The sequence below is a fragment of the Bidens hawaiensis genome, unplaced genomic scaffold (assembly GCF_021521415.1).
Source record: "Bidens hawaiensis isolate Kalapana, Puna unplaced genomic scaffold, B.hawaiensis_p1.1 tig00001143_1, whole genome shotgun sequence".
NCBI classification, from domain to species: domain Eukaryota; kingdom Viridiplantae; phylum Streptophyta; class Magnoliopsida; order Asterales; family Asteraceae; genus Bidens; species Bidens hawaiensis.
Genome location: NW_027491065.1, coordinates 2871031 through 2884266, shown reverse-complemented (window position 1 = coordinate 2884266; position 13236 = coordinate 2871031). Strand labels below are relative to the sequence as shown.

Below are 13236 nucleotides of genomic sequence, written 5' to 3'. Positions count from 1 at the left end.
TCAGCCTGTTGAAGTGAACGCAAACGTTCATCCAACTCAGCTTGGAACTCTTTCTGACGTGTTTCGGCCCACGCCTTAACTTGATCGAGTGTTTGGCGAGGGACCCTCGTCCGTTTCTCCAACTGGGCATCAGTGAACCCCAGTGAAATATTGTTTACTGCACTTGTCCCGGCTTGGGTAATCGGGGTAGTGTTCGTAAAATTTGTATAACCGCCGGTGTTCCCCCCAGTTGCTGGGGTTGTGGTTACCGGGGTTTCTTGGTCACTTACTGGCTTTGGGACCGGAGTAACGTTAACCATTTCTTCAGAAATTTTGAAAAAACTAAGAATTAGTTCTAGCTTTTATGCACGGATGGCGCCAATGAAGAAACACTAATCGACCTCGGGCAGATTACGGATAATCTGGGGGTTAGATAGATGTTTCCCACGAGGATGAGGTCCAGCAAAGAAAGTTGTTCTTCAGGTGACCTGCAAAACAGACACCGTAAGCTCGTCACTGAGAAGGGGGGGTTCCTCCTTGTGACCACCCTCCGGCGTGAGAATCAGACTAGATTGCTCTGAATATAAGTGTATATTAAGAGATTGCTAGAGAAGATAAGATAATGAGATATCAGATAATGTCCTTACCATTCCAAGGTGTTGGAGTATGTATAGCCGAAGGTAGGTTTCCAAGAAGGTACAGCCGGCTGAATAGTATTCCTGTTCTACCAACAGTGGGCTACGCACAAGCCATGCTGGTTGGTGGATAGGCTGCGGCAGATAGTGACAAGGCCGGCTGTATACTGTTCCTTTACTGCCGGCTATGCACTGTTCCACCAACTGTAGGCTATGCACGTCCCTCAGTGAGGGTTGGTGAGTAGGCAGCGGCTAATAGTGACAAACAGTACTAGAGGGTGCTCCTCCTCGTACTGTTGTCGGTGAGCTGTCGCCCTGTGATTGGTTCATGGGCTGTTTTGGTCAGATCGTCTATTTTGCCCATACCTTGGCAGGTATAGTACAAAAGATCTTCCAGAAGCATACGGACTGGCTCATTTGGGCGGGAGTGTTCCCGCCATGCTCATTCCTTCAGGTGACTACTGAAGTATCGAGTTAGTGCCTTGTGCGTGTAGCCTTGCTATTAGTGCGGGTAGCCTTCCCTGATGGCTTGTATCCGCAGCTGCGGGAACAAGCGGGGTACTTCACCATTAGGAGGCTTTCCCTGCGGGAACAGCTGGCGTACTGCGCGTAAGGTCTTCATCTCTGAGCATGGTGGGTCCTGCGAAAGCAGTTGGTCCTTGCGCAGATGTCCTCCAACTGGGTGGGACCTAAATCTTCACTCACCTAACCGCCATTTTTGGTCATCTGCTTCATTATACCGTTACTATTTGCCCAACATCATAAAGCTTTGTCTTCAAATCCTCCTCCGTTACTTATTATATTATTTTGTGCATTAAGACACACAGACAGACAGACAGGCGATGGTACTCTCCTTCTCATCTTCTTCTACGCCTACTACTACCTTCGCCAATCGGTACCCACTTCATTCTCATTCTATATTATGTATTCACATTAAATTCATCTTCCAACCTCGGTTTTAGTGTTTATGTAAAAGTAAAACCTATCCGTTTCATTCGAGTTAGGGATTTGCGGCTTCGGAATATGAATTTTGAAATGCTAGGCTTCTATTCTATGTATGTATGCACTATTTGAAAGGAATTAGGGCACCAGATTTCAATGCACACTGGACTGAGCCCTACCTCATTTAACTTACAAGTGCTCCGCTTGTTTATTATTCATTCATGATTATTATTAACTAAATTATATACACTACACTTGTAATTATTATTATTATTATATATACATACTATCAAATTGATTTTTATATATAGTATAATGTATGCTATTTAGTTATTTTATCATAGTTTTATGTACAATGATCGTTTTAATTATTATCATAATATGAAGTTGTTATATTAAATAAAATTATATAGATAATAGGCTTGCTTAGGTTCACCAGCCAGCTTGAGCTTGATAACTGAAGCTTGGCCTTGGCTCGCTTTTACAAGCTTCTTTTTAGGCTCGAGCTTGTTTAAGCCCAGCTCGATTCGAGCTTTTAGTGAGCCGGTAGCTCACGAGCGGCTTGGCTTGTTTACACCCCTAATTATGAAGATTCATGTTGTTTGGTCTTACTGGTTATCAAATTAATATTACTCTCTGCATTGTGAATCTATTTGTCCTGTTCACTTGAACACCAATCAACACTATGGTATATGCATGATGCAATTATGAAGCTTGTTCTTCATACATGCTACTTCTAGGGTTTCTTAATAGTATCATTATTTTACTTACTTCTGCATCCAAAGTATGCAGTTTATACCACATTATTAAAAGGGCTATATACGCTTGTCCAGTATCTTTTCAGATATGGCTGGAGATATCACTATCACCATTGATGATACCCCTTTTCTACTCCACAAGTTCCCTCTAGTATCACAAAGTGGAAAAATAAGAAAAATGGTAGCAGAATCCAAGGATCCAAATCTGTCAAAGTTGGACCTTGCCAACTTTCCTGGCGGACCTGAGTCATTCGAGCTCGCTGCAAAGTTCTGTTACGGTATGAACTTCGAAATCACAACCGAAAACATAGCACATCTCCACTGTGCTGCTGAGTACCTAGAAATGACAGACGATTATCGAGACGATAACTTACTTACACGCACAGAAGTGTATCTAAACGAGGTTGTCACACCAAGTCTTGAGAAATCAGTACAAGTTTTATGTTCATGTGAGACGATATTACCCCTAGCGGATAGTTTAGGAACTATTGACAAATGTGTTGATGCTATTGCCAACAACGTGTGTAAAGAACAGCTTGTCGAGGGACTCTCTCGTTTAGAATGCGATAGCGCGCGTATAGATGCAAATAACAGGTGCTTGGAATGGTGGATTGAAGATCTTTCGGGTCTAAAAATTGAACTTTATCAACGGACGATTTCGGTTATGGTAAGTAAAGGCATTAGACAAGATAGTGTAATTGCATCCATAATGCATTATGCACAATCGTCTTTAAAGGGTATTGGAAAATCCCAAATTTGGAATCCTGCAAGAACGACCCCTGTGGCGGTGGAAGACAGTCAAAGGGTAATTGTGGAAACTCTTGTGAGTTTGTTACCAGCTGAGAAAGGTGCATCTATTCCGGTTGAGTTTCTTTTTGGGATGTTAAGAATGGCGATTATGGTGGATTCAAGTTTTGCGTGTCGGCTTGCTCTGGAAAGAAGGATAGCTGTTAGATTAGAAATGGTTTCGCTTGATGATTTGTTGATACCGTCTGGTCAAAATGGTGAGTCTTTATTTGATGTTGACACGATTCACAGGATATTAGTGCAGTTTCTTCAAATAATTGAACAGGAAGATGATGAAGATTGTGGGTATGAATCAGAAGGTGATATGGGTTCACCGAGCCATGGTTCATTGTTGAAAGTTGGTCGGCTTATTGATGCTTACCTGGCAGAAATTGCTCCAGATCCGTACTTGAGTTTTCAAAAGTTTATTGCTATGCTTGAAGTATTGCCTGATTATGCTCGGGTTATCGATGATGGACTTTATAGAGCTGTTGATATTTATCTCAAGGTAACTTATAACACGTAATCATCTTTTCTAGTAAAAAGTTATTGAGATGATTTCTTTCACTTTTGTAATCATATTTGACAGTCTAGGATGTGCATGAAACCGAAAAAATCGATTGGTAACCTGATCAACCAAGAAAACTGCACCAAACAACCGAACCCAAACAGAAACTGACGGTGTGGCTTTTAATTTTCATAAAAACTGAAAAAACCCATCCGTAACCAGAAAAACCAAACAGAAATAACTGAACCTAAACAAAAACCGATGATTTGGTATTTGGTTATCATCAAAAGTGAACTTGCGGTTCACTTCAGGTTTTGGATAATTAAAACTGTAAAAACTGTACCAAGCGGAACTTATGGATTTTCATTTTTAGTTTTGAATTTTGAATATTTACAAAAGCTAAATAAATAGTGTAACCCTAATATTTTAGCCTAAATGTATAATGATTAATTAATTATTAATTATCAAAAAGATTTACACCCAAACTTTGGGTCCAAATTCATTATTATGGGTCAAAATTTTTTTGATCAAAAGAGTTTGTAATCCCACATAGCAAAACCGAAATAAAACAAAACCCAAACCAAAAATCGAAATAACCGAAACCAAACGGTTTTCAAACATTCGAAAGCCGAAATTTTGGTTTTTGGTTCGGGTTGAGCCCAAAACCGACCCATGCACGTCCCTATTTGATACAGTAATTATTTATTTAACGAAAAGTTTGGATAAAGATAAAAAGTTGTCCGCTTTGACCGTGTTGACTGTTTAACAGTTTGATGGTTTGAGCGCACACGTCTAACTATTATTATTGTGATGGATTAGGCTCATCCGATGCTAACCGAGCACGTGCGTAAAAAAATTTGCAAGTTCATAGACTGTGAAAAGCTATCTCAAGAAGCATGTAACCACGCAGCCCAAAACGACCGGCTCCCAGCCCACATGGCTATCCGGGTGCTCTACTTTGAACAGCTTCGGCTAAAGACAGCTATCACCATGACCGGACCCTCAGCTCTGTCCGGCTACATGTCACAAAAGATGTGCAGCAGCAGCGGTGCACCGAGTGCAGCCATGTCTCCACGTGACACGTACGCGTCTCTAAGACGAGAGAATCGTGACCTGAAATTAGAGATTTCAAGAATGCGAGTGAGGTTAAGTGACTTGGAGAAGGAACAGGTTTGCATGAAGCAAGGGATGATGGATAAGTCTGGTAACGGGAAGACGTTTTTGACTTTGATATCCAAGAAGTTTGGAATGTTTGCGGGTCCCGGGAACGGCAACCAACATAAGCATGGGACCGGGACCGGAACCGGAACCGGGGTCGGGAGGAAGTCGAGGTCGGGCAGTCGGAGGAGGGAATACTCTCTTTCTTGAGTATGAGAGGTTGTGTCTGACCTGTGGTTTTTTATTTTAGTTTGGTTTTAGTAATGAATTTGATTAAGAAATTTGGTAGATTGAAGTACTTTTCAATTTGTGTGTTCTGTGTTCTTGTGATTTATTTAGATTTTTCGCCTGGCTAGACAAAATTTCTTCCTCTCTCCCACCCTCACATTGTCGGGCACTTGGACAACGTTAATAGGTTTAACCAAACTAACTTCGAAACTAAAAAAATAATACCATTCTTTTTCAATAGGTTTCTGTTAAACCAGATCCAAATGGGTTTCAATGCTATAATTTCAAACCGGGTAAACTGGTGAATTGGACCGGGATCAGGACCGGGCCCGGTTTTTTTATTCGGGTTTTCTATCAGTTTACAGTTTCGTATCTAAATAGCTATCATATCAGATTACGTTCTTATATTTTTCTTGTAATTTAAGTTTCATTTAAAACGTGCTTGTGAGCATTTTTTGTCATGTTCCTATGATTGTTTAGTAGTGACTTACAACTACAACGACCTAACAAGCATTCATCACAGGCCACTATTGTTTACAAAAATTAAACATAACGAAATAGCATTAATGTCCTAACACTTAGGTTCACCCTTTGCCTAAAGAACATAACATAATGACTAAACCAATCCACTCATAAAAAAAACCACAACTAAAAAATCACAGAGCTCAACTTGAAACAAATTATTTCAGAAGAAAAGACTCGAACCCATGACATTTCATAAGAAAAGTCAATCGGGCTTGGACAAAACTTATTTTATTAACATGTGTATATTTTTAAATTACTAAAAAAAAATATATATATATATATATATATTTTTTTTTTCCAATTTGAACTTTATAAGATTTGGAGCAAGGGAAAGATCCAAAATTTACTTGCAGGTTAATTAAACCAAATAATAAATAATAATTGAACAAAGACTTGATGAAGCTAGCAGCAGCCAGCCAGTTTAGAATTTAGATCTCAAATTCTTAATCTTTAATCTTTTATAATTCTAGAATACTTCCAATTCTCTCTCTCTCTTTTTTGTCACATAACATTATTCCTGCAGTACCATCATCATCATCATCTTGTTTATTTAAGCAACACTTGTTCTAAATTCAGCTTTAATGCTGTATATATCCAATACTCAAATCTAACACCTGCACACACGTATAAGTATAATAATATTAATTATATCACTCTGTCACGATATCAAGTCAAAACCCCTTCGATTCAATCAACAAAGCTCACAACTTTTACTTAATTATCATCTAGGGTTTCAATAAACTAAACCTAGTGATTACTGATCTGGGTCAACTCCTATAGGTTTGATTTGACCATGGGGATATTAGGGTTTGTAATCTTTGTTTCCTGTTTGTTGTTTATGATTGAATCATGCTTGGGTAGATTTGTGGTGGAGAAGAATAGCTTGAGGGTGACGTCACCTGATCATTTGAAGGATGTCTATGAATGTGCTATTGGTAATTTTGGTGTCCCTCAGTATGGTGGAACATTGACCGGTGTTGTCAACTACCCCAAGTCCAATCAGAAGGCGTGTCAGCGGTTTGATTCATCTTTGAAGTCCGAAACTGCTGGCGGTCTGCCACTTTTCGTTCTGCTTGATCGTGGCGGTAAGGGTTCTTTCTTGATTGAGGTTTAATGATTTGTTTTCAGTTGAAGGAAGTTGTTATTGATTCCAGTTTTGTATTGCTTAAAAATAGTTTCTTGGGGTCCATAACCGAAAACTGAAATTAACCTTAACTGACAAAACCGATTAGTTATGGACTTATGGTTAATTGAATTGGTTCCCTCACCATTCGATTATGGTTATGGTCAGTGTGACTTCGTTAACCGGCTTTAACCAAAACCGAACCTTGTATGGTTATGATTTTCCAAATCTATTTCAGTCATGCTGCAATTAACTATAACCGAGCTTGGAACACCATAACCATGCTTGGAACATGCGTATATCAGCTTTGAAACTTAATAATTGAGTCTAGAACACCATAACTGAACGATTTTCAACCGGAACAAAGAAAAAAAGATTAAAAGAAAAAATACATTGGACAATTAACCGAACTTAACCAAAACCGACGGTCAACTGACCATTCAATTATGGTTTTGGTTAAGCAATCTTTTATAACCAAAGCTCAGTTATGGTTATGGTTAACCCCCATAACGAATCGACTTAACGGTACCAATTTAAGTATACTAATATATTGTTATGACAGAGTGTTATTTCACATTAAAGGCATGGAACGCGCAGAACGCGGGAGCTGCAGCTATTCTAGTTGCAGATGACAGACCCGAGCCGTTAATCACCATGGACATGCCTGAAGCAGATAACGCGCCTGCAGATTACTTACAAAACATCACCATCCCGTCTGCACTCATCAGCAAAGCACTCGGTGATTCAATAAAGAAGGCTCTAAGCAAGGGCGAAATGGTCAATATAAAACTCGACTGGACCGAAGCCCTACCTCACCCGGATGAGCGCGTCGAGTACGAGTTTTGGACCAATAGCAACGACGAGTGTGGGCCCAAGTGCAATAGTCAAATCAATTTTGTTAAAGAGTTTAAAGGGGCGTCTCAAATACTTGAAAAGAAAGGGTACACTCAGTTTACACCTCATTATATTACTTGGTATTGTCCTGAGGCGTTCACGTTGAGCAAACAATGTAAGTCTCAGTGTATTAATCATGGGAGATATTGTGCTCCGGATCCCGAGAACGACTTTAGTAAAGGGTATGATGGGAAAGATGTTGTGGTTCAGAATTTAAGGCAGGCGTGTTTCTATAAGGTGGCGAATGAGACCGGAAAACCGTGGCTTTGGTGGGATTATGTGACTGATTTTTCGATTCGGTGCCCAATGAAGGATAAGAAGTATAATAAAGAGTGCGCAGATGAAGTTATTAAGTCACTTGGTGAGTTTGTTAAACAAAGTATTAGTAATATGATTATGTTATTATGATAATATTTAACTTTTCTGAGTAAAATGAGTGTTCAGGTGTTGATTTGAAGAAAATTGATGAGTGTGTTGGTGACACGGAAGCGGATAAGGAGAACGCGGTCCTCAAGGCCGAGCAAGAAACACAGGTATCTATGTGAATGATTTGTAACATATTGAGGTTGATTTTGTAGTTTTAATATCTGATGGTTTGTAATTGTGCAGATAGGCAAAGGTACACGTGGGGATGTAACAATACTGCCAACTCTTGTCATAAACAACAGACAGTATAGAGGTATACTATCTTGTTTCCTTGTCTGGAACCAGAAGTATAATGTGTGTGCTTGTGTGTTTGGGAAGGGGGCAAAAGGGTCTTTTCACCAGATGTTTATCATAATTTGTTTGAATTGTTTCAGGTAAGCTTGCAAAACAAGCGGTTTTGAAGGCTATTTGCTCGGGATTTGAAGAGACCACTGAACCAGCCGTATGTTTGAGAGATGGTCAGGACCCCTCCTTGGTTAACAATAATAACTAGCAAACGTGTTTTTTTTTAATATAGTTTCGGTTATGTTGTTTACAGATATACAAACAAATGAGTGCTTGGATAACAATGGTGGGTGTTGGAAGGATGAAGCTGCTAATGTTACAGCATGCAGGGTACTATTATGCGCCTTCAGTTTATTAATTTTGTTTTATTGTGATGGGTATTTAAACTAATCTAATGTTGGTGTTATAGGATACTTTTAGAGGGAGAGTTTGTGAATGCCCAATTGTGCAGGGTGTAAAGTTTGCCGGTGATGGTTATAAACACTGTGAAGGTATTCTTTTTTATAATCATTGTGTCTATTGCAATTATATTTGGAAGTTATTATGTAATAACTGAATAATCAATATCAAAAATGATTATTTGATGGATAATCAGAGGAGCTTATTGCTATATTGATATGCTAATTTCAGTTAGCAAATTCAAACATCCCCTTAGCTATTATAGCCTATACAACCAAATATTGATGCTTTTCGTCGATATCTTTCAGCTTTGGGAGCACTACGCTGTGAAGTTAACAATGGAGGCTGTTGGAAAGGCACCAAGCTCGGCAGGACCTACTCTGCTTGTATTGTTAGTGCTCTCTCTCTCTCTCTCACTCTCTCTCTCTCTCTCTCTCTCTCTTATACACACACACACATACATAGGTGAGGGTTCAATGTAGAACTACGAATAATGCAAGAAATGTGAGGAACAATATAAACCATTCATTTATTATTAAAAGTTAAATGAAAAGAAGTATAGTTGTAATATATTAGTGATTTATCTTCCTGATAACAAGTTTCGTACACGTTTAGATCATAGAATTATAGTGAATCTGCACGTGTGTAGATGTTTACAATATATGAACACAAACTAATCTACACACATATGCATATATCAATTCAAGCACATTCATGTAACGGTGATATATTTTAATAGTCGTATTAGAATCTTAGATAAATAAAAAATAAATGAATGCTGTGTGTGTGTGTGTGTATACTCATGCGTACACGTGTTCTTGTATTACATATGTAGGGGAGGTCTCTAGGCAGAACACAGTTTTTTGTGAGAAGAAAGTGCTTTTAAAGTTTTCTTCGATCTTTATAGTATTTTTAAAATTTAAGTGGTTGAAATGCTAAGTTTATTCATCTCTCTTGAAATTTCAAAAACAATATGACCAACTTTCATTCATTTATAGAGTCTACACTAGGTTATATTATCTACACATGTATGGGTAAACGTTTAAAATTGAAAACAAACATATGAACAAATTAGCTTAATGGTTATTTATGTAAATAAGACACTCATTTGTATGCAAGAATATTTGTTTAAAATATGAACCATTGATAAAAAGCTATACGATTTAGGTGTCTTCCTTTTGTTTTTGCAATAACCTCAGTACCTCACCCTATATATGTATGCATATCTATATATACACGCTCAGACAGATGTACATACATATCTGTCGACATTTCTGTTCACCTTTTTTTGTAATAGAACCACACTGTGGTTTTAAGTTTTAACAACTTTTTTTTAATCTTCCAGGATGACCATACAAAAGGTTGCAAGTGTCCACCAGGGTTTAAAGGAGACGGAGTCAACAGTTGTGAAGGTCATTTCATCTCTCTACTAAAACATAAAACAACTACTTATGCGTGTCTGTATTCTGACGGGTCAACATTTCAGATATTGATGAATGCAAAGAGAAGACTGCGTGTCAGTGTCCTCAGTGCAAATGCAAGAATACATGGGGCAGTTATGAGTGTAGCTGCAGTGGTAATTTGTTGTACATGCGAGAACATGACACCTGCATAAGTAAGTTTCTCTATTCTAAAATTCAAATCTCTGAAGTAATATATTATATATACAATGTTCAATGTTGTATTCATACGTTAATTTCTTTATAGGTAAAGATGGTAAATCGGAAGTCAGTTGGGGTTTTGTGTGGGTCATTATTCTCGGTTTGGCAGCTAGTGGAGCCGCGGGATATGCATTCTATAAGTACAGGGTCCGGGTAAGCAACTATTCCTTTAATCGACCCATTTACTTGATAACAATTATTTTAATCTCAAATGGGTCAAATAAACTTTTCAGTGGCATATTCCAACACGACACGAAATGATCATGTTTTGCGTTGGCATATCTAGCCTGTTTAAAATAACGGGTTGTGTTCAGGTTGATCTGTTAAACCCGTTTAGTTAAGCAGGTCGACCCACAAGCCACAAACTTGTTCGGTTAAACAGGTCGACCTACTAACCTGTTTATTGCCCGTTAACACATGTTCTTACAAACCACCAACCCGATTAACAAATTTACAATTTGAGTATTACTCGCCAATCTGTTTTGACACATTTAGATAAATGAGTTAAGCATGTCGTGTACGGGTGACACAATTTTAAGCGTGTGCGGGTTAGGGTTGATGTTTTTCACATGAATAAAAATATAGGTTGTGTTCAGGGTTGAACAATTCAACCCGCCAACCCGATATGATTGACACCCTTGAAAGTAGGTGGACTCAGTGTTTGTGTAATGCTTATATAAATATAAACAAACCTCCTAGATCATTCTATTCAAGGACATGCAAGTAAAAATTGGACAAATAAATGGTGCTCATCTTGCCACCTAACACTCATTTTGATTTTTTAATGATTTATGATGTCCAGAGATACATGGATTCCGAGATCCGGGCTATCATGGCACAGTACATGCCGTTGGACAACCAGGCAGAGATTGAAGTTCATGGGACTCGTGGAAATGTGTAGCAACAGAATGCAAAGACCGACCTTTATTTGGTTAACGGGTCGTGTTTTGTTTGTTCGACGTGTCTGTGTATATGTTTCAGTGACGGTCTTGTTTTTCCAAGGCTGCTCGAGTTGACTTAAGGATTTGTGTTATTGGGGTTGTTTATTTATGTTAGCATGCCATAATAAAAACCATTTTAAACTTTGTGGATGATGCTACAAGTTTAGTATTTGTTTTTGTTTTCAAGCAAACTAACTACATATTTGGATATTTAGAAACTAATTTTATAGTTGGTGCTGGTACCAAAATAGAATCCTCGTTATGCCAAAAACAGCTTAGGCAAGCTGTTCTTTATATGCTAAAGATGTTAGACCTTTTTGGGTCAAATACATTTAGAATAAAAATATATGGAGAAGGCATTTTTCTTCAATACGTTATATTAAATCACTCATGTGCTTCAAAAAATGAAGAAAACAAAGTCGAAAACCGGATTCCATTACATTTTAAACACGCAGAATAAGGAGTCGAAGGTCGCTTATAACTATTATTATTTTTCTTTTTAATTCTACCACTATCAAGATCATAAAACTTTGGATTCCAATCTGAATCAGCATACACCAAACTCTGCATTGAGAAAGAGTCCAAGCCATTCGTCACACCAGACCGCAACTAATGCCAAAACTTCAAACCTGAAACATAAACGAATCATATATTCGTACATGAGTTGATCTCCTACTTCAATAAGGTTTTGCATGCACTTTACTAAGTTGGCTCGTTAGAGATTAAACAGAACATGAATCGACTTGATTAATTGTAGCAAATGATAACTACAACAGACCCTGGTGAACCTAATCAACTAAAAAGAAATAATTGGAATTAAGAAATGGCTCCTGTTGATTGTTCACTAGAGTATGTGACTCTAGAGATATAAATAAAATGCTAGTGCCACACCACTGCACAATAAAAATGAAAACAAAATTTCCAACATGAAGATTAAAATTGCATGATTAAATGCAAGCTTTAAACATCCCAGCAGAATTTTTGAAGTCACATTCACATATGGTCTCTGTAAAAATAAAAATGTGACATGTGTTAGCGTCACGAAAATTAGCACACACAAGCATACATATATATATATATATTTATAGATTACAGATATATAAATATTTGTCACTCACCGAGAAAACTAAGCGTAGATCTCTCAGGAACATTATTGCAGCAATGGCTGCAAATCCAACGGTTCTTCATCAAACTCGTATAGGCAACAACTAGCAATACTTCATGACTAGATATATTCAAAACTAATTTATACCTGTTTGGCCTTTCAAAGCAGCAACAGAAGATTCCCCTTTTTTCAATAATTTTAGATTATAAACAGACAATCCCAAAATAGTTCACCAAATCTAATTGCAGATATGCTTCCAGTAAACATGAAGAAAAGAAAACCACCTAAAGTTAGCAGTCCACCAGAGTACATCAAGATTTGATACTGGTAGACCTGTAAGCGAACCAAACGTTCACTCGCTCAGTAAACCATTTAGTGGGAAGTTTGTTTATTTAATAATTGAGCAAACATGAGCAACTTTTTGTGTTTGGTCAGTTAAAAGAATGAGCATGAACACATCCCTCGTTAGTTCATTTCTTTAGTGGACATTCGTTTGATTTTCAGTTTACCTTTTAAGTGGTGTGCACTCAGTTATGTTCATTCATCTATGTTAAGTTATGTTCGTTCGTTTGCATTCATGGGCCGTTCGTTATACTATTAACGAACATGAATGTTTACTTTCTTTGCAGGAAAACACGAAGAAGAAAACCTCATTCGTTTAACTTGTTCGTGTTTGATCGTTTGTTCGGTTAAAATTAAATGAACGAACACGGACATTCCCTATTTGTGGTCGTTCAGTTCATTTACAAACCTGGATACTAGTGGCAAGATCAGGGGCGTTAGGTAGCAGATCAAAATAGGTTTGACCAAAAACACTTTTGTTCAGAAACTTCAAGTATTAAATAAATTACCAGTGTGCCAAACATGATTACTATATAAAATT

General features: G+C 37.8%; 2 protein-coding genes across 2 annotated transcripts; both read left to right on the top strand.

The window, feature by feature from the left end:
* Positions 1 to 2361: 2361 nt before the first annotated feature.
* Positions 2362 to 4976, top strand: LOC143560120 (BTB/POZ domain-containing protein At3g08570-like). Its single transcript, XM_077048498.1, has 2 exons — positions 2362 to 3608; positions 4428 to 4976. Exons 1-2 carry the CDS (start codon positions 2403 to 2405, stop codon positions 4974 to 4976), a joined length of 1755 nt encoding a protein of 584 aa, XP_076904613.1. The 5' UTR covers positions 2362 to 2402.
* A 1336-nt stretch (positions 4977 to 6312) lies between these two features.
* LOC143561298 (vacuolar-sorting receptor 1-like) lies at positions 6313 to 11401 on the top strand. The gene is made up of 12 exons (XM_077049420.1): positions 6313 to 6604; positions 7205 to 7897; positions 7981 to 8069; positions 8146 to 8215; positions 8337 to 8420; positions 8501 to 8577; positions 8657 to 8738; positions 8955 to 9037; positions 9992 to 10058; positions 10133 to 10261; positions 10354 to 10460; positions 11110 to 11401. Exons 1-12 carry the CDS (start codon positions 6313 to 6315, stop codon positions 11206 to 11208), a joined length of 1872 nt encoding a protein of 623 aa, XP_076905535.1. The 3' UTR covers positions 11209 to 11401.
* The last annotated feature ends 1835 nt before the right edge of the window (positions 11402 to 13236 follow it).

Bases quoted from the DNA above. Each gene is read 5' to 3' on its own strand.
- LOC143560120 (XM_077048498.1), top strand. From the start codon at position 2,403: ATGGCTGGAGATATCACTATCACCATTGATGATACCCCTTTTCTACTC. The intron at 3,609-4,427 runs GTAACTTATAAC...GTGATGGATTAG, and splicing joins CTGTTGATATTTATCTCAAG to GCTCATCCGATGCTAACCGA.
- LOC143561298 (XM_077049420.1), top strand. From the start codon at position 6,313: ATGGGGATATTAGGGTTTGTAATCTTTGTTTCCTGTTTGTTGTTTATG. The intron at 8,070-8,145 runs GTATCTATGTGA...GTAATTGTGCAG, and splicing joins AGGCCGAGCAAGAAACACAG to ATAGGCAAAGGTACACGTGG. The intron at 10,461-11,109 runs GTAAGCAACTAT...TATGATGTCCAG, and splicing joins TCTATAAGTACAGGGTCCGG to AGATACATGGATTCCGAGAT.